The 25402-nt window shown below is 33.3% G+C and overlaps 1 protein-coding gene across 32 annotated transcripts in view; it reads left to right on the top strand.

Annotated features, from left to right (window-relative positions):
- Positions 1–25402, top strand: part of LOC129741722 (sodium channel protein para) — a 344044-nt gene that overhangs the window by 60179 nt on the left and 258463 nt on the right. For 27 of the 32 annotated variants that reach the window (XM_055733497.1, XM_055733471.1, XM_055733484.1 and 24 more), the window contains 5 exons: positions 4269–4331; positions 4455–4638; positions 7863–8077; positions 17819–17918; positions 17978–18046. In XM_055733497.1, coding sequence (XP_055589472.1) covers positions 4269–4331; positions 4455–4638; positions 7863–8077; positions 17819–17918; positions 17978–18046 — 631 coding nt within the window. The remainder of the gene's footprint in view (positions 1–4268; positions 4332–4454; positions 4639–7862; positions 8078–17818; positions 17919–17977; positions 18047–25402) is intronic. The other 5 variants (XM_055733475.1, XM_055733480.1, XM_055733494.1 and 2 more) reach the window with 2 other exon arrangements.

Consider the following 25402-nt stretch of genomic DNA (forward strand, 5'->3'; position numbering starts at 1 on the left):
ATATCTGAAAAATCTTTCTAAATTAATTCATTTTTGCAGCAAGAATCAGTCAAATTTGTCGGTTGAAGTACTTAGGGTCTTGAGTTTTAAAATTGCTAATTAAACTTTTGAAGCATTGAAAAAGTTTGATATTTTTTTCAATAATACTACCTAAAAATTTAAAAAATACCATATGAACCTTATTTGTAGGCAGTAGAGTGTTAAAATCTTCATTTTCAATTTTTCCTGGGATCCCGAGAATTTCCGGATAAAGGATCGTAAGATTTCCCGAATCCCGGGAATGCTAAAATGGCCCTGAAATGGACACTCTAATTCTTGAGAACTTTTCACGTTATATTCACAGATGGACAAAAATATTCGACATAAGCCAACTCACCGCATTTCTTTAAATTTACAGTAACTCTTAATAGTTCGTTATATTTACTTATGTTGTATGTGAATAGATTCTGTGAAATGTTCTCCATCTAAGGGTTTGAAATTTCCTACACTCTACCCTCTTTTCACTTAATGTCTCGAATACTTATGTCCATAACTGTAAGTGTCATTTCAGGTTTTTATTTCTGTAGCTTCGATTTTTTTGGAATTTTGTCTCCAAATTTTCAAAATTTTTAAAATATTTTTATTTAATTCAGTTAAACTTTGAATTCTAATAGCAATTTGCAATACATGTTTTGAAATATCACCGACAAATCTTATCATAATCTTTATTCTTCAAATCTGATTAGTTAACAGAAAATTTACATACTGTTATTGAAGTACTTTTAAACAGATTTCTTTTTTTTTAAATCTGAACACAATGTCTAGGCATTTTTCAAATAACTGGCTAGGAATGCTCTTACAATCTTACACTATTCACTCGCTCTCTTCCAGATCGTTACTGAAACACACCTCAAAAGGTGGCTCCAGAGAGTTGTTTCGCTTATATGAAGGAAAATTATTAGGTATTTATAAAAATTACATGCTAAAAATACCAGAAAAATTACCTTTCACTGAAGCTCCAGTACTAACAGTGTTCGTTCGTATTGAATATATTTGTTTATTTTCCGGAGAATGCAGTTTGATTGAAAAAAATTGTTTTCTTACCGGAAACAGAACATAGGATAGGGATCATTAACTTTTATCAAACTTTCAGGATAAATTCTTATATAGATTGAGGATATAACTACCAACTCATGATCAGATCAAAGTGAACCGAGTTCAATTTTTCAACCCTCAAATTTAAAGTTTCTTCAACCATTTGCCTTTATGCTTTTTCATTTATTCAATTATGGATCTGGAATCATACTCACTTCTCCAAATGGAGCTCAGATTTTTACTGCTCTTAACATTTTAAAAGGGCTCGATTAATTTTGGTTCATCTGAGTCATAATTTTTAAAAATTATTCGACGTACTTATGAAAAAAAAAAAATTAAACTTCCAAAGTAAATCCAATCCTTAAAATTTTTGGAAAAAGATGTCTTCCTCAGAATCACGAAAAAAAATTCTACTATGTTCTGTTATGTTCTGTTTTCTTATTAGAGGGTTCCCAATGCAATATAAGCGACTGATTTTACAGTTTATTTTATCATGCAATTTTGGGCCACCCCAATGCCCGAGTTAAGTACATTTTGATTATGTTTTATTACATTAAACATTCGTTTCGATTCTAGGAATAATTAAAGCTAGATATCAAATTTTTTTTTTAATTTTCATGAAATAAGCCGCTTTTTTAAAGTTTTCCTTTTGAAGGTTTTTAAAATTTCACAGAATATTGAGTGAATTTTAGTTATGGAATCTATGTCACAGAACAGAAACAAAATTTCAAAAATACCACAGTTTTTTTTTATTTTGTACGTATTTCCAAATGTATAAATTTTTGTGACAGTAAAAATTTTGGATATCAAGCTTTGAATTGATTAAATATGTTAAGATTGGGAATATCAATTGATTTTTCAAAAGTAAAACATTAGCAAAACCTAGTTTGTCATGACTTTTCAATGAATAAAATGGAAACAGCATCACAGAAAATCAAAAAAGAATTTTGGAGTAAAATCAGAGAAATTCAGAATTTCTGTTTGCCAAAACACGGATGTTTTTTCAGCAACCTTTATGAAAACTGCATTCTATGAACTCTATATTATTTTAGACTCATCTTAACTTCTGCTATCAATTGTTTTTAGAGAATTTGTTTATGACACGTAAAGACTTATTTTTTTTTTTAATTGGGCAAAACTTTGTAAGCAACAAATTTACATACAATACAATGTATGTACAGTGGCGTTCAAAAAGAATAATGAAACTCGACCAATTACTTGATCAAACATATTTACATCTTTTGGCCTTATTTCAAGTATTTTTAATGGAAATTGTCAGAAATAATGCGAATTATGTGAAACAATCTCAAATTTCCCCTTTTTTGCGAGAAAATCTGTATCTTTTTTCCAGTCATAGCACAGTCTTCTAATTTTGTGGAGTGTACGTTGAATAATTCAATTAGATTTTGTGAAAATTTCATGATAAAATATCAATCTAGACAGAAATGGCAGCTGGTAAACGTTAGAAGAGAGTGCGCTGCTTCACGCGATTTCATTATTTTTTGAACGCAACTGTAAATTGAGCAAAATCGAAAACCAAGTTATTTAAAATCAAGGATTCGAATAAAAAATCCCAAAATGCGAAAGGTGAAAAAAATCACATCTTTCGAGGTTTGAATTCTTTTTGCTCTTGGATCCAAGGTTGCCGAAATCACAGAAAAATCTGTAATTTCCAAGAATTTTGAGCAAAATTTCGTCACAGAATCTGTGTCACAGGATGCAGAATTGTAAAATATTCACAGATTTCACAAAATTTTTGAATTTTTAATGGATTTCCAAAATTATGATTTTTTTGGCCTGTGTAAAATTTAGATTTCTTAATTTGAATTAGAAAAGTATGATAAGATTGGTGATGTTAATTGATTTTTCCCAGCTAAAATGTTGAAAAGACCCAATCAATCATGATGTTTAAATTCAATTTATAGAAATAGAATAACAGAAAACCATCACAGAATTGGGCAAAATTACAGAAAGTAAGAATAATTTCACTCATAAACACATAATTTTTCTTCAGTAACATTACTTGGATCTGTTAGAATATTCTACTACTTAATCGAATTTTTCATATAATACTATGAACTTAACTCCCCCCTTTTGGGTAAACTAGAAAAATCGAAGGGAAAACAAAAGAAAAATATGATACTTGTTTCGGCCTTAAACAATTATTTTGAAACTCCCAAGTGCCATAAAAAAGTGTTTCTCATCAAACATTACAAGTTATGATGATGAAATATTGTACAATTTTTAATGTGTTTGACCTCTTAAAAATCTTGATCCTTTGACTTAAATTTAATCATAGAAAATTTAAACTTTAAAAGTTTTAAAAGCTCCAAATGGAACTGCATTTTATATTTCAATTTTAAATTTTGGTTTAGTTTTATGAGTTTCTTGAGAAAACACTTCCCTAGAGAAATTCTCATTTCATTGCGAATAAGTTAAATATGAATATCTAATGAATAAATTCTATGGGAAAGCTTTATTTCTAGAAAATAAAAAATAATAACATGATTATATCTGAGTTTTTTTATAATAAACTGTCTATAAATTTTTGGGGTTTTGATCAGCATAGGAATCAGAATTGTTTGTCAACTTTACCCCGATTACCTGTTAGTGCACTACTTCACCAATCACCTAACCCAGCAAATTCCGTGCTTCTGCCTAAAACGTCCAATCACTATCACTAAAAAACGTTCAATTCAATTACCAAAAATATTCTCAATTTCAACAATGTCACATTCACGCTCCAAATTGTCTCGTTTCGTTCTTCACTGATCCCCATCACTAGTTTCTCTGGTGGAGATCGAAAATAAAATCTTACACCCTCACCAACTTGTTTAGAAATAATCGTTCCCACCCACACCTTGGCAAAGAACACCAATCTATACCAATTCAACTAACAATTTTCTACCTTCTCTTGTCATTTTCAACTCATTCTTCGATCTCTGTTCTAGGACATTTATATTTCCAAAAAACGAAAACCAAAACCCACAAACCTTACAAACTGAGATCCTCACCACGTCTGTTCTACTTTATTCTATATAACAGTATATCGAAAAATACCCCTAGAATACTCGCCAACAGACACCAAATCAAAATAACAAAAAAAAACCATTTTTATTCTCTATACTTACTATAATACCAAAATAAAAATTAACGACACACTAACCAACCGTAAACCTATACTTACTTTCTAGGCTTCACTTTCATTACCTGGTTCACCATTTAATCTTCGTAGAGGATCTAGAGGATCACATCAGGTACAAACCTAGACGAATATTCACTAAATGATTTATACGTTTTTCTTCTTCTTTTTTATTCTCCCTCTTCTCTTCTTTTCGTTTTTTCGTCTCTCGTGCAAACTTCCGGTGGCCTCGTCGCAGTTTACGATACGTAACGGTAGAGGACGTTTCGTGGGCGTACCTGGTAGCGATAGAAAACCACTGGTACTCTCAACATATCTCGATGCACAAGAACATTTGCCATACGCCGACGACTCGAACGCGGTGACGCCGATGTCGGAGGAAAATGGTGCAATCATCGTTCCAGTATACTATGCTAATTTAGGTACACTATAAAAAAAGTAAAATTCATTATTTGATGCTCTCTCATAGTAATTGAAAATCGAGAAAAAAAAACCAAAAAAAAAAAACGACGATCCCCGCTCCCCTAAGCTGATTGAAAAACTGATTCTGGAAACTATCCCTCTCTGTCTAGCTGCCTTTCACTCAAGCTCTTTCTCTCAGACATTTTGATCTTTCTCTTTTACAAAAAAAACATTAGTTGTCTTTCAGATACATGTTTGCCATTTCTTTCCTACTCCTTAGCGTTTTACGCGTCTTGTTGAAAAAAAATGAAAAAAGAAAATCGACATTTTTGGAATTTTGACATCCGACATTAGACGATAACGTCAATACTAAAATATTGATGAAAGACGTCAGGCGGCAGACGTTAGACTTAAGACGTAAAACGTTACCTGTGAAACGTGTTAAATTAAATGTGAGACGTAAAGCGTGGAACTTAAGAACTTAGGAACGTAAAATGTTTGAGGTAAGGCGTTAAACTTTGGACGTAAGACGTAAAAAGAGCTTGATGATATAAGACATGAAACATTAGATGTTGAACTTCAGACGTTAGACTTGAGACGTTAGATAAAAGCCGTGTTATGTTTAACGTGAATGAGATTAAGAAAGTGTAATATTAAACTTCAGACGTCAAACGTGAGATTATGTAAGACGTTTTGTGATGTGAGACGTTTGACGTAAGATACGTAACACCGTTTGACGTAGATGAACTTCAGACGTGAGACAAAAGGCATTGAGTTTCAGATGCTGGATGTTAGACTTCAGCCGATAGACTTCAGACGTAAGAGATTAGACGTTATACGTTTTTTTCGTGAGATGTGATACGTTGAGCGTGTGACGTAAGATGAAGAACGTGTGATACTAGAACATCGGACGTAAGACCTTCGACTATAGGCTTAAAACGTTGGACATTAGAAGTGGGATGTAAGACGTTAAATGTTTGACCTCAGGCAATATACGATAACTGTTTGACGTAAGACTTCAGACGTTTCACGTGTGACTTCAGGGAAAAGACGTTAGATGTTAGACGTGAGACGTAAGATATGTGGCACTATCAGAAAGACGGGTCATGTTAGTAGTTAGACGTTTAGCGATAAACTTCCGACGTTAAACGTTAGACGTTAGACTTCAAACGATATACGTTAGTAAAAGATGAGTGTGACTTTGGAAAATAATCTCTTGATGTTATACGTGTGAAGTTGGTCGTGAGACGTTAGACGTTAAACTTCATACGTAAGACGTAAAACGTAAGACATTTAACGTAAGAAAAGAATCGCTAGACATTTGACATTAGGTAGAAGAGGTATTATGTAAGAGACGAGACGTGTGATGGAAGATGTATGATGTAAGACGTGAAACGTTTGATGCTAAATTTCAATCGAGAGACGTGTGATCTTGAAAGTAAGACTATACATGTTAGACGTTAGAAGTAAGACTTCAGACGTGTGACGAAAGACCTGTGACGAAAGACCTGTGACGTAAGACGTTAGATGTTAGATTTGAGACGAAATTCACTATCAGAAAGACGTGTCATGTTAGTCGTTAGACGTTAAACGATAAACTTCCGACGTTTGACGTTAGACGTTATACTTCAGACGATATGCGTTAGTAAGAGATGAATCATTACACGTGTGACTTTGGAAGATAAAAGTTTGATGTTAGACGTGTGATGTTGGTCGTAAGATGTTAGACGTCAAACTACATATGTTAGACGTAAAACGTAAGACATTTAACGTAAGGAAAGAGGCCCTGAACTTCAATCGTGAGACGTGTGATCTTGAAAGTTAGACGTTAGAAGTAAGACTTTAGACGTGTGACGAAAGACCTGTGCAGTAAGATTGAAGATGTTGGATGTTAGACTCTAGACGAAATCGTCAAATTGTTGTTCTAACTGGCCCTTATCCTGCGCCGCGCGTGAGGTGACGACAGTCGAGTCACTCGATTCCAGGAGTCGTTTTAGGTGAGGAACGTCACTTCGAGTGAACTTTGGGAATGAACCTCTGTCATGTCCTTTAGTTATACCGACTATCGAAATAAGGTGACTAGAATCCCGTGACGTAAGGTGACTCGACTGTCGTCACTACACGCGCGATGAGGAATAAAAGCCACTGTGATTAATATGAACAATAAAAGGCTTCCGAAAGGTTGTGCTTAAAAACATTTTCTTGACACTCTATTAGATATTTTGTTTTGAAAAATGCGTTGCATAGAAAAAAGTCTCATCTAAAATTTGAAGAAATTTCAGAAATGTCGATATCTTTCAAATACAATAACGAAAAAAGACAACGTTATTTCATATTCAAAAGGCAGAAACCATCGCTAGCTTCTCTTATTTCTCGTCCGAAATTTATCTCTCGCTATCTTTTTCGAATATGCGATTTTTTTCCAATCTATTACTGCTTTCAAGGCATTTCCTATTCAATCCAAAAAGCAAAAAAAAAACCCCAATCCACTCCAATTCAATCGTCATCGGCAGCATCGTTCGAACTTTTTCTGTATCTCTCTCTATCTCGTTCTATTTTTTTCTCATATAAAACAAATAACAAACCGAAAATCTAATTCGTAAAAAAATAATCAACAAAAATCTAACATTTTATATTTTTTATAGTGTCCATTCCAACATACAACTGATTTTGATCGCTTTGGAACACATAACACTCATATACACTCACCCAAACTAAACACTCAGGTGTCGCTCAAGTACACTCATTCACCCAAATTTGAGTTCACTCATTTCTGTACATTGCAAAAATAAAAAATAAAAACAATTTCATCATTTTTTTGGGTTTATGTTCAGCTTTTGTTTTCGCTTCAGCACCACATTCATCCTTCTCAGGATCATAAAATTAAAATTGAAAATTTACTCATTTTTCTAAAACATTTTTCAAGCTATCATTATTGACTGGTTTATGTTTTCGTTTTGCATCACTCATTGTTATGTGTTCTGTTTGTCCCTTCTTTAAAAATAATTATCCAAAAATCAAATTTGATTTTACAAAAATCAGCTTTAATCCTTGGGTTGTGCTCTAATTTTGCACCAGAAAATTTGCCTGTAAGTTTTTTCTCTTCAAAACTTTAAAACCAGCAATATTTCACGCGCGATTTTCACAAACTATATTCTCAACTTGATTCAACTTACTAACGAAGGTTCTTCCCCCCCACCTATAAACTGCGCTAAATCCCAAAACAAAACCCCGAACATCGCAGGTTCGCGACATTCATCCTACACATCGCATCAATCGCGCATCTCGTACACATCGCACGGGGACCTGCTCGGGGGCATGACGAAGGAGAGCCGACTGCGGAACCGGTCCGCCCGGAACACGAACCACTCGATCGTGCCGCCGCCGAACGTGGCCGGCTCGGGTGGTGGCCCGAACATGGCCTACGCGGACACCAACCACAAGGGGCAGCGAGATTTTGTGAGTATTTGTCGATTATTTTTAATTAACCTAATTAAGTAAAGAAAATTGTTCTATTTTTGGACTATGAACATCGTTTCAAGCTGAGGTTCGATATTTTTAAAACAATGCAAGTTTAGTGTAGGAAAGCTTACCATTCGGTGTCAAGAACGTTCCTCTGGCTTTCAACGTGTAATGGTAACCATTTTAGCTAGTTCCCATTGTCCCTTAAAATGATTCGGGAGTATTATTGATACCGAACGGGGTGCTCGAGAAATCTTTTCTTCTCCTTCTATGGAACAAAAAAGCATCCCCGTTTAACGTGGTGCGCGTTAATATTTTTGAGGGCTCCATGAGAGAGTCTGCATGTTCTCTATGTTCTTATGTCACTTGCGCCTTAGAAATCAGTACGATTAGCACATTTACCACATAGGGTTCTCTGGAGACAACCAGGTGTTAGACAAATGATGCCCTTCCATTTTATCCAACTTAATTCTAAAACTAATACTCGTAGTCTCCCATCTAATTCAAAAAGTCGTTCCCAGGGCACTTTTGAACTTTGAAGATGTATAAGATGGTTTGTCACTATCACTTCCACGTTTGAATTTTTTTCTGGATCTGAAACATGATTCCTCGCAAGTTCCTTAGCGAAAGTCTTAATCGTCCTTTTGTCTTCCTCGATACAGTTTGTAATCCATCGAGCTCGTTTCGTGGCCCTTATTTTATTTTATGTTTTACTTTTGTTCACGTGGATAAAAATTGATAAAATTTCCTGCAAAACTAACTAGTAACGTAAAATTTATTTGTACTGAATTAAGTAACAATTTGTCTGTCTCCCTTTCTATCAACCTTCACCTCAGTATTAGTGATTATACCGTTGGTAGTGATGGCGCTAGTGGAATAGAAAATGCTCACACAGAAGCCTATGATACTGGAATGATGAGTTAGATGTCACTAAGAGCGATACAATTTTCTTTCGTTTGCTCAAGAAGTTACATCAGTTCAACAGTGGTAAATCATCGTTCTTCAATATTCAATTTCATGTAGGTAACGACATATAGAAGAGACTTAAAAGTTATCCCAGGAAACTTGTGGAAACATGTCAACGACTTTTTTAAACAACGTCATCAGATGTCCCCTAACACACTAAAGAGAACTGTCAAAACAAAACTAAGAACAAAAAATACACTTTCAATCAGTTTTTTGAGGTGGTCGTATGAGCTATTTTGCATGTTTCAAAAAAATCACTGTTGAAATTTCGTAACACATTTCCCAAGTAACAATTTTAGCTCTATTACAACTTGGTTAGAGCTTTAGCATTAATCTTGATAAAAATCTAAAGTGCATTATACATCATTAGAACTCTAGTTAATAAAGCTAAAATATGGCTAGAAACGTCAACATGACTATTTTTTAAAATCTTTGATAAAATTATTAGGCTGTTAAATTTTGGTCACCAAAACTTTTATAAAGCCATGTTAGTCATTTTTTCGATTCCGTGAGTTCTCGGTTTTTTCCCCAGCAAATATATTGGTTGATGAATGATGATCTGGTAAAATTAACAACAAAAAAGCTATGTTTTAACCATATTATGAGCATCTTTTCTACTGCCAGTCAATATTTTAGGTAAAAGGTATATGAAATAGTATCTTAAAATGGATGCGCCTCGTCAAATCTGATGGTCAAACATGATGGAATCGATGGAAAATAGGCCAGAAAAATATTTTCAAATACTTGACATTGTGAATCCATCAATATGGCGTCATTTTGTGCCTTTCGATTCTGCAACTAACATGGCGTTAGTCAGTTCAATGCTTAATAGCTTTATTATGGTCAGAAAATTATCTGCTTAGTTTTATAACGGTATCATGAGAGCCATATACATAAAAAGCTAATATTTGACGTTTCTCTTACAAGCCAATCAATTACACGCAGCCAATCGGTTCCTCATTCCTGAATTGCTAATCATCAGTAATTGAGGACAGACTTTTTTAATGCAATAAATAAGGGATTGGTTATGAATGACCCGTTGAATAAAGCATGAGCTGAAGATGGTATCAGATAGCGAAATTCGACTTGTACTTGTTGAGCCTTTCCTCTCAATACTCAAAATGTGGAGTTTTCATGCGATTTTCAGCGATTCATGGCATTTTTAAAGTTAATCGGAAGCCGCCATTTTGGATTTCAACATGGCGTTAGACAACGAAATTCGACATTCACACTTTAAGCCATTTCACCCAATACCCATATTGTGGATGCTTAATGAGATTTTAAGTAATTTACAGCTTTGAAAAGAAAAGGGGAAGCCTCCATTCTGGATTATTGATGGCATCAAGCAACAATTTTTTCTGCTATTAATTTGGCCCTTTCACTCAATAGTACTCACGTTGTAGAGACATCCATACCATTTCCGGCGATTTCAAGTATTTTAAAGATTTTTTTTTTGTTTAACTCAAAACAACACAGATGGCTTATTAAAAATGTGTATGAATGGGAATTAAAATTCACAATCGTGCAATCTAGCCTGAGCGTGTCCCGTTTTAAAATCTTGATCGAGAACTGTAACTCAATTTTATTCCGGTTTTAAAATCAAGCACCCCATACCTTTATAAAACACGCAAACAAATCTTGGAGCTTAGTTTATGTTTTATTGGAGTTTTGATAGAGTATTCAGAACTTTTTCTAAACATCTTAAATATGAAATTAAGTAAAAGTATTATTGGCGTTTTCAGAAGTACCTGAAAACAAATGGTTGAATTAAGAATGTAAGCATTTTTCTCGACCATAATAAAACAGTCATAAAGCATAGCTGCATATAAAGTGCCATTAAAAAACTTTCTAAAATTAGTTGGCTAGTTCGCTATATCCTTCAAGCTTGCTAGAGATACTTAGTATTGAACAATGCAATACAAAATTAATATGTGAAACAAACCTGCTTCACTTCTAATTCCGTGATCGCGGGCGTGGATAAGTAAAACAAGTTCTACATCCCAATGGTTGCTACTGCTGGGGAAGGAATGTTAGTAAGAAACTTTTTTGGTTCAAATAGCAACCTCTTGTCCCCGCATACTCCTAAAAATTATTTAAAATAGTCAGCAACGGAAATAAGCTAGTATCACCAGTTATGGAAACCGTCTGTACGTCTGCGAATTTATATTCAAGTATCTCAGGAAGGAGTTTGGTTAGTAAAGGAGAGGTATAGACAAGGACCCATTGTGGCAAATGGTGCAGTCTTGGTTTTCCTTACACCTCCTATTCTTCTAGACATTTCCTATGAAATCTCCTATTTCTTTGTCTCCCATATACCCATACCCATATTGTGGATGTTTAATGAGATTTTAAGTAATTTACAGCTTTGAAAAGAAAAGGGGAAGCCTCCATTCTGGATTATTGATGGCATCAAGCAACAATTTTTTCTGCTATTAATTTGGCCCTTTCACTCAATAGTACTCACGTTGTAGAGACATCCATACCATTTCCGGCGATTTCAAGTATTTTAAAGATTTTTTTTTTTGTTTAACTCAAAACAACACAGATGGCTTATTAAAAATGTGTATGAATGGGAATTAAAATTCACAATCGTGCAATCTAGCCTGAGCGTGTCCCGTTTTAAAATCTTGATCGAGAACTGTAACTCAATTTTATTCCGGTTTTAAAATCAAGCACCCCATACCTTTATAAAACACGCAAACAAATCTTGGAGCTTAGTTTATATTTTATTGGAGTTTTGATAGAGTATTCAGAACTTTTTCTAAACATCTTAAATATGAAATTAAGTAAAAGTATTATTGGCGTTTTCAGAAGTACCTGAAAACAAATGGTTGAATTAAGAATGTAAGCATTTTTCTCGACCATAATAAAACAGTCATAAAGCATAGCTGCATATAAAGTGCCATTAAAAAACTTTCTAAAATTAGTTGGCTAGTTCGCTATATCCTTCAAGCTTGCTAGAGATACTTAGTATTGAACAATGCAATACAAAATTAATATGTGAAACAAACCTGCTTCACTTCTAATTCCGTGATCGCGGGCGTGGATAAGTAAAACAAGTTCTACATCCCAATGGTTGCTACTGCTGGGGAAGGAATGTTAGTAAGAAACTTTTTTGGTTCAAATAGCAACCTCTTGTCCCCGCATACTCCTAAAAATTATTTAAAATAGTCAGCAACGGAAATAAGCTAGTATCACCAGTTATGGAAACCGTCTGTACGTCTGCGAATTTATATTCAAGTATCTCAGGAAGGAGTTAAAGGAGGTTAGTAAAGGAGAGGTATAGACAAGGACCCATTGTGGCAAATGGTGCAGTCTTGGTTTTCCTTACACCTCCTATTCTTCTAGACATTTCCTATGAAATCTCCTATTTCTTTGTCTCCAAGGCATTGCTTTTTCTATTATTTACTCTATAAGAAGTTAGTGTTTTTTTTATTTTTTCTTATTTGTAATGGCGTCATTTGGTTTCCCTTACTGTTATTCCTATTCCAATGCTACACCCATAGAAGAAGTTGCAAAAATCCTATGCCAATTAATCAAATTTCTGTGCCGAAAATGCGCTTAAAAGTGAAGTGTACTATGCCAAAGATGATATGTTTGAAAAAGCACTAAGGACTAAGGACTCGAGCTCCCAAGCAAAATGATTCATGACCACTACATTCCAGCGAAACTAGAAAAACATTTAGCTTATACCTATGGAGAAAAGAATTCATTTAAGTGAACATGCTTTGTAAAATTGTCATATTCTATCTACCCAAATTCACGAAGATTTGGGTAAATAAAATATGACAAATCTACCAACAATGATATCGTTAACTGAATCTAAAGACAGATGTTAATTTGTAAAATCACATGAAAACACTATTTCATTAAACATTTATCTCAACATATCCGTGAGTCTGTTCTTAAATTCTTTGATGTGTTATTTTCCTGTTACTCATTCAGTATTTAGTAACTTCTAAATATTAATATTAATATTAATATTAATATTTGAATCTTAAACCAAAGTATTTACGAAAGTGAATAATGAATATTTTATTGCCATGAATATTTTGATGTAAAGTGATAATATTTCTCATCTTCTTTTGTGCAAGTTTATAGTATATAAACATTTGGTAATACTTATTTAACTTACATGGAAAAATGAATGAAGGTAATAGTGGTTAAACTGTGAATTCTACTAATGAGGCGAATGTTTGTTACTTTTCTTTTTTTCTTGAGTTCCTCGGAATATGATAGTTTTACGTAAATCTCCATTTTCTGCTTATCGATTTTCTGAAATGAATGAATTATGCTAAAAGAAAAGTCCGTTTGAACTGTGTTGAATTATATTATGCACTTGAATGATTTCATTTGCTTTTATCAAACATCTACATAATCAATCAACCGTGACAGAAATTAATCGTATGTGTACTTATTATTCTGCCATTTACTACAGTTACAGTACCGTTCATAATTGTATAGAAATTGAAAGCAAGCGCACTGTCACTTCGACTTTGACCTTCATAACTTTTCACTTTGATGATATTTTTTTATCAATTTTTTTGCGAAAGATAGATCAACTATCACACTATTATATAAACAAATTTGAGCTTTCTAAAGTATGTGTTGCTCGAAATACAATTAATCTACGAAAATCGGACTTTTTGGACTTTTACCATTCAAACTGCAATATCTCAAATATTACGCAACGCTTTTATTGAAATTTTGCAGAGTCATTGTTGAAACATAAAGTTAGCATGTCTGAAGTTTTTGGAAAGTTCTATCGATGGGATCAAAAGTTACGCGATGTACAATATTTCAGGCATGAACCTAAAAATGAGATTTCTATAGAATTTTGGACGATTCATGAGAACAATATCTTTTCCATCCACAAATTAGTCAAAAAATGTCTAACAATAGCATTAAACAAAAGAAAAAATGGAATAAATGATCCATTTGTGATTTGGAATCAGAATCTCATGATATGAGTTTTTGATTTAAATAGATTTACTGGTTATTGAACATAAAATATTCTATAGAAATCGCATTTTTAGGTTCATGTCTGAAATGTTGGACCTTGCGTAACTTTTGATCCCATCGATAGAACTTTCCAAAAACTTCTGTTGATTCTCAACACGGTTGGTGACCTTAAATTTAACGTCACATTTTTCAACCGGTTCTATTTTGAAGTTTCGTTAATGTATCCAGTCTACCAAGTTTTTAGGCGTTGATATGTTTAGGAGGGAAAAGGTGTAATGGTAGATGACCCCATAATGATCAGCCCTTATTCTCTTAACTTTAAATAAGTGTAGATGTTTTAGCCAATTGTAGAAACAATAAAATGTTAACGTTACTTTTAATGTGTTTGCAATAATTTTGCATTTATTCGACTGAGCCTAGAAAACATTTGATCCGCCGACATGGCGTAAGAAATTATCCCTGGAATAAACAACTTCAGACATGCTAACTTATGTTTCAACAATCACTCTGCAAAATTTCAATAAAAAGCGTTGCGTAATATTCGAGATATTGCAGTTTGAATGGTAAAACTCAAAAAAGTTCGATTTTCGTAGAATAACTGTATCGATTCCAGAGTGCGTATCAATCGATTTGAAGAAACGCTATCCCGGTAAGAAAATGCCACACAACTTAAAAAAACAGACAATTTCTACGATAAAATCGGGCTAAACAGGTACAATTTTCCTACAGGGCATTTTTTGTCAAATTTTCCAGGTTCGCCACCTGCCGTCGGTATTGCGAACCTGCAAAATCTGACAACAAAAAATTAGACAGAAATGGTTGAATTTTTGTTCTAAGTGTCATGTCAGTGGCAGTGTGATCAGTGATAATAGTTCGATAGTTGATTCACACAAAAATTGATGCAAAAGTATCATCAGAGTCAAAAGTTATGGAAGTTCAAAGTCGAAGTTACAGTTCGCGTGCTTCCAATTTGTATACAATTATGAACGGTACTGTAGGTAGTTTTGTATTTCAGTCAACAAATTTTAGTCAAGAGTTATTCTTTAAATCAGCAATTATAATTCTTTATTAATGTTGTATTTTGAAATGTTTAAAATTTGATTTTAACTTTTTGCATAGTAATGAAAGGAAAAACTTTTTGTTGCTTCATAAAAATGCTCGAATTAACCAGCAATTCTTGATGCTATCAAAACTAAGTATCAGGCCAATAGAGACTTAATTTTGAGCAGAATATTTCATTATGATTTCTTTTAATTATTCTGTTACAGTGGTCTGTTTTTTATGTTATTTTTGTTCCCTCAAGTTACATAGCTCCATTTAATTGACGAATTATTTGATCTTTTTTTTCTGGTTGCTCTAATGTATTATTATGAGTTATTATTTGCTTTTAAAATATAGTTTATCTTTCCCTCAAATCATTTGAGCACGCCTTTTTCATTCGGCCTTTGAGTTTCGGTTAACAATTTTCCTCTTCTAATCCTATAGCCGTTTTTTAATTAAACACAATTGAAATACCTCGTAGAGGATTACGCTTTTTCGAAAACTAGCCACTTAAAAGTTGATTTGTAACTTTTGAACAGCGCAATATTTAGATGGAACTGTTTCAAGTTAATTTAACGTATTTTTTTTGTGATAGCATTTGAAATTCTTCACACTTTTCTGTGGTAATGATTATCCTACGAAAACAATGTGAGACTTAAACTTAGCTGACTTGTAACACAGTCGATTTTGTTGGTTGAGGACAGACCACTACAATAAGTGGTAAGATCTTTTGCAGCTTTACCCGGAACATACTTGTCGTTAAATTAATGTAAAATTCTACTATGCATATCGTTACTGAAACATTCGACGTTTTTAATATCCTATTCTCTAGTTCTTAAGTATCATTCATGTATGTTTTAAAGTAGGTACATATCTTAATTTGGATCCAACCATGTTCCTGTGCTGCCCTGTCCTGTGTCAAGTCATCAATGAAATAAGCAAATCAGTAGACTTCTTAAACCAAATCGGCTCATCGAGATGTACTTTAATCAAGAACTGTTTTGTAAGAGCATCAAAGAAACAAAATCTTTCCTACCTTGGAACTTTTATCTGAATCGAGCGTAACTAAATTATTCATTGTTGAAGACTCCACTATTGCGCAGGGAATGATTCTACGCAGCACGCTTAAAAAACGCTTGGAATTACTAAGAAGTTTAACATACTTAAACGTACTTATGCGTTATACTGTCTTTACAAATTGGTTTACCTGCTCGGAACTGTTTCCGAGTCCGTGGTCTTATATTATCAGTCTTGTTACCAAGACTATTCCAATATTGCCGTAAACCAATTCCAGGCTACTGTAGCAGATACATATTTTTAACTAAGCATTGTGAAGCTTATAATCACCCTCTAACGTTAGCTGTTTCACAAAACCGGACTTAATAGCGACCTTGTTTTAACCAAGCATATGGCATCCTATTTTTGTCGAAGAAGACTGGGCAGGAATATATTAAAGTTGGAGTTCTGATGTACACGGATGTGCAATATCCGGTTCAAAAGATACTGACGAGACAAGAAATAGTTACTATGGATAAACAAAAATTTACCGTAGGAGAAAAAAGCAATGAAACAAACAAGATGTTTTAGTTATAATATCGGCAAAGAGCTGACTTTGAAATCCATCAGCATGTCGAGCTCAATTGGCAAATCAGTTGCTTCCTGGGCTGATGTCCGTGCGTTCGAGCCCAAAAGTGAACATCAAACACAGTTGTAGTCGCAAGTGCCACAAAGATGGTAGAACAACTATCATCGAAAAAAAAAATTCCCCAAGTTGTTTTTTTTCTCATAGAAACTATTTCTTGTCTCGTCAAGATTTTTTAAACCAATATACACATCCGTGTACACTAGACTCGTTCACTTTTCGGCTTTTTTCGTTGATCACAACGCCACTTACAGGGTTTTATCCTCATTCATTTTCAAGTACTCTGGCCAAATTTGAGCCCATTTGAGTAAGTTTCCAGCGTGCGCTAGGAGTTTTATTGAAAAAAGTCAATTTTTCTGGAAATTTTTCGTAGATGTGTTCTAGCAAGCGGTTGTTAATATAAAATGATGGTTTTATAGTGCACGGTGATTGGTATGACAAGCATCTGTGAGGACCTGTTTTAGATAATTGACTAAATCAAACCGAAAAAATTTATACATCAAATTAAAGGTAATAAATAAGGCTCTCTTTTATGAAAAGTTTATATCGAAAATATTTTTTTTCTTTTTACTGCCGATTTTAAGCTCTCAACTTGTAAGTAAATTTTCTGTACAAGTTGGTAGTTTATGAATTTTTAAATTTTTTCGGTTTGATTTAGTCAATTATCTAAAACAGGTCCATACAGATGCTTGTCATACCAATCATCGAACACTATAAAACCATCATTTTATATTAACAACCGCTTGCTAGAACACATCTACGAAAAATTTCCAGGAAAATGAACTTTTTTCAATAAAACTCCTAGCGCACGCTGGAAACTTACTCAAATGAGCTCAAATTTGGCCAGAGTACTTGAAAATGAAAGATGATCAAACCCTGTAAGTGAACCCTGTCAGTGAAAAAAGCCGAAAAGTGAACTAGTCTAGTGTACACACAAAAGAAACAAATTTCAAATAATATTTTGTCCAATTAAAAAAAAATTTAAATCGAGTAAGCAACAAAACCAAAATCACTTTTTTTTTGGAAAATTATTGATGGAAAATTTAAAAAAAAAATTAGAGCTTAGTAATTCATAACTGAAAAGCTAAAATTGTACTAATTTTACATTTTGATTTTTTTTTTTTCAGGCTATGTCACAAGACTATACAGACGAAGCTGGCAAAATAAAACACAACGACAATCCTTTCATCGAGCCCTCTCAAACCCAAACCGTAGTAGATATGAAAGGTAAATAAATGCTTCATTCATAATCAGATCGATTTTTAACCATTTTTTTTCCATTTTAGACGTGATGGTGTTAAACGACATCATCGAGCAAGCTGCTGGTCGGCATAGTAGAGCTAGTGATCATGGAGGTAATTTGAAGGGATGATAACCCCTCGAAGTATGAAAAAAAAAATCATTCTCACATTCCCGTCCATTTTAAAGTTTTGTGAAAAAAAAATTCAACACTTCATAAAGTCATGTCATGACTGAACCTCCCTCCCAAACGTGAACATTACTGTAAAGAGATGAAAAATCATGCACCATCATCACGATATCATTCTCTGTTTCGAATTTTTTTTTGTCCGACACGCGACTATTTATGTGTGCTTGTGTTGATCCTTTTTTTTTGTGAAAAATTCAAATTTTTTTGGTTTTTGGTTTTTATTGACGTCCTTTCATTTTTGATACCTAATCATTTTTTGAGTAAACGTTGTTTTGAGATAAAAAAAAACTGTCACCGTTACACTGTTCAGATTAGCCATTTGTAATTTGTTGATGTTTCAAATGTGATGATAACACGTGTTCGATGTGTACAGTAAAGTGTTTGTCTTCCTATTTAGTTAGAACATCCGGAATTCATTGTATAAAAAATAATGTTCCTCGCATAAAATTTATGGGTTAAGGAATTAAAAGTTTGTTAATTTTTCCACAAAAAATTTATCGAGATTCTTGTAAATACGAGAAGACAGTCTGTAAATATTGTGTTTATTTTTTGAGAGAAAAATTTTGTCGAAGACCATTTTTGTTCGTTTACCCAGATGTCAAGCTCAAAATACACTTTTCAAATATTTTTCCCATTTTAATGTAAAATAAACCTTGGCATTTTTTGCCATGTTGTTAATTTTTTTTTCTTCGCTATACCTGAACAATCTTACCATAATCACAACAAAATAAAAAAAACAAATCACACATCCCTTTCGCTCCTTTTTCTTAATTGTTGTCGACGCTATGTTTTTCTCTTCTTACTCTTTGTACTTTAAAAAAAATTTCCCCATTTTAGACTAGAATTTCATGCATAAATCAGAACCAGGAACTAACATTTGTCTTTATAGTGTCCCTTTTCATTAATAAGTAACTCTCTCTGTTAAGTAGTAATAAATTAAAAAATATTTTTCTGTCCCCCAGTGCTAGCGTGTTTTGAAAACCAAAAAAAAAATAATTGACCCAACTTTCTTGTGTTTCATAAACATACGAGCCCCCAAGTAATGCCCCTAAAAGTGTGCAGTAGATTCGTTTAATCTGAATCCAAGTAGTAAGGTGTGTCCCTCGTACGTGGTTTGATGTTTCGTAAGTTTCACTAATTGAAAATTTCGTCTCACCGTGTAAAACCGAATTGGATAAGTAGTAGAATCGATTAAGTTTAAAGTTTAAAAAAAAACAGAAAACAATAAAAAACCTAAACCAATTCTGTCCTTCAAACCTTTCCGATTCAGCCTAGATTAGATCTCTAGATAGTTAAGCTGTCACTATTTCTTTGATCTTTTCCTAAAAGTAGATCCTTTTTACGATAATACTTAGTCTAGATCTTGCTATGCAAAACTTTCGCACATTGAGCATGACATTTTTTCAATGTTGAAATAGACTTCAAAAGCAATTAAGTAAAATCCCTCTCTCCCTCACATAACACCAACAAATAAGGGCGATCAACATACGAAAAAAAAACAATCCAAATCCTTCATAGCTTTTTTGATAATATTTAGAAACTATAATTAACAAATTTGAAGACATGAAATGATAAGGAACAGTAGTAATAATTTCGAAAATGTTCTATCTTGCTTTCAGTCAAAGTTTAAAAAATTTTTAATCTGACCTTTTTGCTCATAATTTATCGCGAAAACGTCGGTTGAAATAGGAAAAAATTTCAAAATTATCTAAGGACGGTGATAACAATTTATCAAAAGTAATATTTGAACTGAAATTATGAAAAAAATAAGAAGAAAAAATATTCAGAAATAAAACTCCTGATCAAATTTATCAATTGGAAAAAATAATACCCAATAGATTAAAAAAAATCTAGTCATCCCTCAACTTTGATTTCATGATGAAAATTTTATCTTCCTAAGTTAAAAAAGCAGTTCTGAGTTCCCAATCCAAACTACTGTGGATCTGAGTTCTCATTTCTGAGTTCTGAATTCAAAGATAAAAGTTTAAAGTTGAGAGTTCTGAATTTTGAGCCTTACGTCCACAGTTCCGAATTTTGAGTTCGATTCTGGGACTTCGAAGTTGAGTACAGAGTTCCATTTTCTAAACTCTAAGATATGAGTTCTAAATTCTGAGCGCTGTGTTCAGAATAATAAATGAAGAATTTAGAATTATGTGTTCAGAATCTTGCTCAAAGTTCAGAGATCTAAATTCTGAGTTCTGATTTCGAAGTTCTTAGAATAAATTAATCACCGTAATTTATGTATGTTAAGTGATTTTTTAGCTCAAGAGTTAGATTCCAGGTTTCAAAGTTCAATGTTTAGAGTGAGTTCTAAGATCTTATTATTGAGTTCTGAGCTTTGAGTACGATTTCCAAGATTTGAGTTTTGAATTATAAGAGTTTAGTTCTAGCTCTGAGTTCTAAGTATTGGGTTCTGAGTTCTGATTTTTAAGAACAAGTTCTAAGATTTGAGTTTTGAATTATGAGACTTGAGCTCTGAGTAATAAATTTTGAGAACTGAGTTAAAAATTCTGAATCTTGGAATATGACTTCAGAATGCAGATTTATAATTGCAAAGTGAGTTCTGAGTTCTGAATTCTGAATTCTAAGCTCTTGGTTATGACTTCTGAGCTCTGGAGATTTGAGCTCTGAGTTCTAAAATCTGGAATCTGACAACTGAGTTTTGAGTATTGATTTTTAATTTCAAGGTGATAAGTATTAAGTTCTGAACGTCTTAGCTATGAGTTGTGAGTTCTGAGCTTCCATTTCAGAGTTTTGAGCTTTAAGTCCAAAGTTTTGAGTTCAAAGTTTTGAGTTCAAAGTTCTGAGTTTTAAGCTCTAAGTTCTCGGTTATGGGTTCTGAATTCTTAGTGCAGAACTCTGGCTTCTGGGTTTAAGTGCTGAATTCAGAGTTCTGAGTTCTAGATTTTGGGTTTCGAGTTCTTGAATCTTCTTAAAAGTTCTTAGTTATGAACATCTAAGTTAAAAATTTTAAACTCTAAAATCTGGACTCAGAGATCAGAATTCTGATGTATTAGTTCTGAGCTCTGAGTTCTGTGCTCTATGTTCTTAGTTCTGAACTCAGAGTTTTGATTTCGGAGCTCTAAGTAAAGAGTTCAAAGTTCTGAGTTCTTAGATCAGAAGAACTGTAATTTGAATGTAAGCCAGAAAATTTTTCAAAGTTAACCAAGAACAGTTGAACTGAAATTCTGAAAGCAAAAATAAGACTTCAAAAATGAAACTCGGGACCGAATTAATCAATTGGAAAATATAATACCTAATATACTAAAAAAATATTCAATTCATCCCTTAATCTTGATTCTATGATGTTAATTTCGGCTTTCCTAAGTCATGATGAGCAATTTTGAGTTCCCAATTAAAACTACTGTGGATCTGAGCTCTAAGTTCTCAGATCTCAGTTCTGAGTTCTGAATTCAAAGATTATAGTTTTAACTTTAAAGTTCTTAATTCTGAGCCTTACGTCTACAGTTCCGGATTTTGAGTCCGATTTCGGAACTTTGAATTTGAGTAAAGAGTTCCATTTTGTAAGCTCTAAGATGTGAGTTCTGAATTCTGAGCTCTGAGTTCAGAATTTTAGAGTTTACAGTTTAGAATTATGTGTTCAGAGTTCTGAGCTTAAAGTTCAGAGTTTTAACTCTGAGGTCTGATTTCTAAGTTCTTAGAATAAATTAATCACCGTGATGTATGTATGTTAAGTGATTTGTAAGCTCAAGAGTTTGATTCCGGATTTCAAAGTTCTGTGTTCAGAGTTTTGAGTTCTTAGTTCTAAGTATTAAGTTCTGAGTTCTGATTTTTGAGTACGAGTTCTAAGATTTGAAGTTTGAATTATGAGACTCAAGTTCTAGTTATGAGTTCTAAGTAAAGAATTCTGAGTTCTGATTTTTGAGTACGAGTTCTAAGATTTGAGTTTTGGATTATGAGACTTGAACTCTGAGTAATAAATTCTCAGAACTGAGTTAAAAATTCTGAATCCTGGAATATGACCTTCAGAATTCAAATAATTGCAAAGTGCTGAGTTCTCAGTTCTTAATTCAGAGCTCTTGGTTATGAATTCGGAGCTCTGCGTTTTGAGTTCAAATTCTGAGTTTAGAGTTCTGAATTAGGAGTTTTGAGCTCTGAGTTCTAAATTGTGAATTCTGAAATCTGACTTCTGAGTTTCCAATATTGATTCTTAAGTTTGGAGTAATGAGTACTAAGTTCTGAGTTCTGAGTCTCATAGCTTTGAGTTTTTAACTCTAAGTCCAAAGTTTTGAGTTCAAAGTTCTGAGTTCTAGATTCTAAGTTTGAGAAATCTTCTCAAAAATTCTGAGATATGAATTATGAGATCTAAGTTCAAAATTCTAAACTCTAAAATCTTGACTCAGGAGATCGGAATTCTGATGTATTAGTTTTGAGCTCTGAGTTCTGAGTTCTGAGCTCTATGTTTTGAGTTCTGAACCCAGAGCTTCAATTTCGGAGCTCTAAGTTTAGAGTTCTGAATTAGGAGTTTGGAGCTCTGAGTTCTAAATTCTAAATTCTGAAATCTGTCTTCTGAGTTTTGAGTATTGATTTTTAATTTCAGAGTAATAAGTATTAAGTTCTGAAGTCTGAGTTGTGAGTTCTATGGTTCAATTTCAAAGTTCGGAGTTCTGAGTTCTGAATTCTGAGCTTAGAGCTTTGAGTATTGAGCTCTAATCCCAAAGTTTTGAGATCAGGGCCCACAGTTCAAAGTTTTGAGTTTTAAGCTCTGAGTTCTCAGTTATGAATTCTGAACTCTTAGTGCAGAACTCTGGCTTCTGGGGTTTAAGTTCTGAGTTCAGAATTCTGAGTTCTAGATTTTGGGTTTCGAGTTCTTAAATCTTCTTAAAAGTTCTGAATTATGAATTTTGAGATCTAAGTTCAAAATTCTAAACTCTAAAATCTGGACTCAGAGATCAGAATTCTTATGTATTAGTTTTGAGCTCTGAGTTCTGAGCTCTATGTTCTAAGTTCTGAACTCAGAGCTTCAATTTCGGAACTCTAAGTTTAGAGGTCACAGTTCTAAGTTCTTTGATCGAAATTCAGAGCTCAGAGTTCGAAATGCATTTTTTTAAAACTGAGTCTACCTTTTCGTATCATGCTCCAAACTTTTAGAGCATTGCTGGCCAAAATTTTTACCAAAACAACCTTATTTTGAAACTAGCGGACAGGCAGAAAATTAATTTCTCCATGAAAATTTGGCATAACTTCGGGAACTCTGAGTTCTTGGTAATGAATTCAGAGCTCTGAGTTCAGAGTTCTGAATAAGGAGAATTTCAGACTAATGAGTACTAAGTTCTGAAGTCTGAGCTATGAGCTGTGAGTTCTGAGCAGCAATTTCAGAGGTCGGAGTTCTGAGTTCTGAGCTTAGAGCTTTGAGTACTGAGCTCTAATCCCAAAGTTTTGAGATCAGGGCTCACAGTTCAAAGCTCTCAGTTTTAAGCTCTGAGTTCTCAGTTATGAATTCTGAACTCTTAGTGCAGAACTCTGGCTTCTGAGGTTTAAGTTCTGAGTTCAGAATTCTGAGTTCTAGATTTTGGGTTTCGAGTTCTTAAATCTTCTTAAAGTTCTGAATTATGAATTTTGAGATCTAAGTTCAAAATTTTAAACTCTAAAATCTGGACTCAGAGATCAGAATTCTTATGTATAAGTTTTGAGCTCTGAGTTCTGAGTATTGATTTTTAATTTCAGAGTAATGAGTACTAAGATCTGTAGTCTGAGCTATGATTTGTGAGTTCTATACTTCAATTTAAGAGTTCTGAGTTCAGAGTTGTGAGCTTTGAGTTCTGAGCTCTAAGTTGAAAGTTTTGAGATCAGGGCTCACAGTTCAAAGTGCTGAGTTTTAAGCTCTGAGTTCTCAGTTATGATTTCTGAATTCTTAGTGCAGAATTCTGGCTTCTGTGGTTCTGTATTAAAAGTTCTGAGTTCTAGATTTTGAGTTTCGAGTTCTTAAATCTTCTTAATAGTTCTGAGTTATGTATTATGAGATCTAAGTTCAAAATTCTAAACTCTAAAATCTGTATTCAGATTTAAAAATTCTGATATATTAGTTCTGAGATCTGAGTTCTGAACTCTAAGTTCTAAGTTCTGAACTCAGAGCTTTGATTTTGGAGTTCTAAGTTTAGAGTTCAAAGTTCTGAGTTGTTAGATGAGAATTCAGAACTCAGAATTCAAAATGCAGAGTTCATAGTAAAAAGTTCACAGTTTAGAGCATTGGTGGCCAAGATTTTCACAAAAAAAACTTATTTTGAAACTGGTAGACAGCAGAAAATGAATTTCTGAAAATTTGGCGTCATAGATCCGCCTCTAGTTTCTTTATGTGCGTTGAAAGAAAAAATGTTTGCATAAATTCGTGGGTCTTTTATAGTCAAAACCCATTTGTGGAATTCTTAAGATCCTTGGATGTATGCAAACTATTCTACTTTCTAATATACATAAAGTAGCCGAATCACAAAAATATCAATAATTTCACAGAATTTTGAGCAAATTTTCATCACAGAATCTGTTTCACAAAACACGGAATTTGAAAAATTCACAGATTTAATCAAATTTTTTAATTTTAAATGGATATCCAAAATTATAATTTGTTTCGCCAATAGATTTTTTAGATTTTTTACTTTGAATTAAAAAAGTATGATAAGATTGGTCATTCTAAATGATTTTACCCAACTAAAATGTAAAAAAAGATCCAATTTATCATGAATTTTTAATGAAATCAAAGAAAATAGCATCCCAGAAAACTATCACAGAATTTTTGGGCAAAATCACAGGAAGTCTGAATTTTTCTTCTCAAAAACACAGAATTTTTTTCGGCAACCTTGTCCATGATGCGAAATTTTCTCAAAGATGTTCATTTTCTGCTGTCTGCTAGCTTCAAAATAATAAAATTTTGTTGAAAATCTTGGCCACCCATGGCCTAGAGCTAAGAGTTCAGAGTTTACAGTTAATAATGTTCTGAATTTGGAATTATAAGTTTTGAGTACAGGGTTCGGAATCGAGTTCTGAATTCAAAGCTTGGAGTTCTGAGCTCAAATTCTTTGATCTGGGACCTAAATTTCAAGTTTAGAGTTCTGGGTTCTGAGTTTTGAGTTCTGAGTTCTGAATTCAGAGTTCTAGGTTTCGTTCTTTGAGTTCTGTACTGAGAATTCAAGAAAGCTATGAACTCCGAGGACTAAGTTCTTATTCTAAACTAAGGTTGCCAGAATTTTTTCCACTCCCATCCGGGCCTAGCAATTCCGGGCATTTTTTCAAAAAACCTGGCAAAATCCGGACATGGATTTCAATT

This window comes from Uranotaenia lowii, chromosome 2, assembly GCF_029784155.1.
Source record: "Uranotaenia lowii strain MFRU-FL chromosome 2, ASM2978415v1, whole genome shotgun sequence".
Classification (NCBI taxonomy): Eukaryota; Metazoa; Arthropoda; class Insecta; order Diptera; family Culicidae; genus Uranotaenia; species Uranotaenia lowii.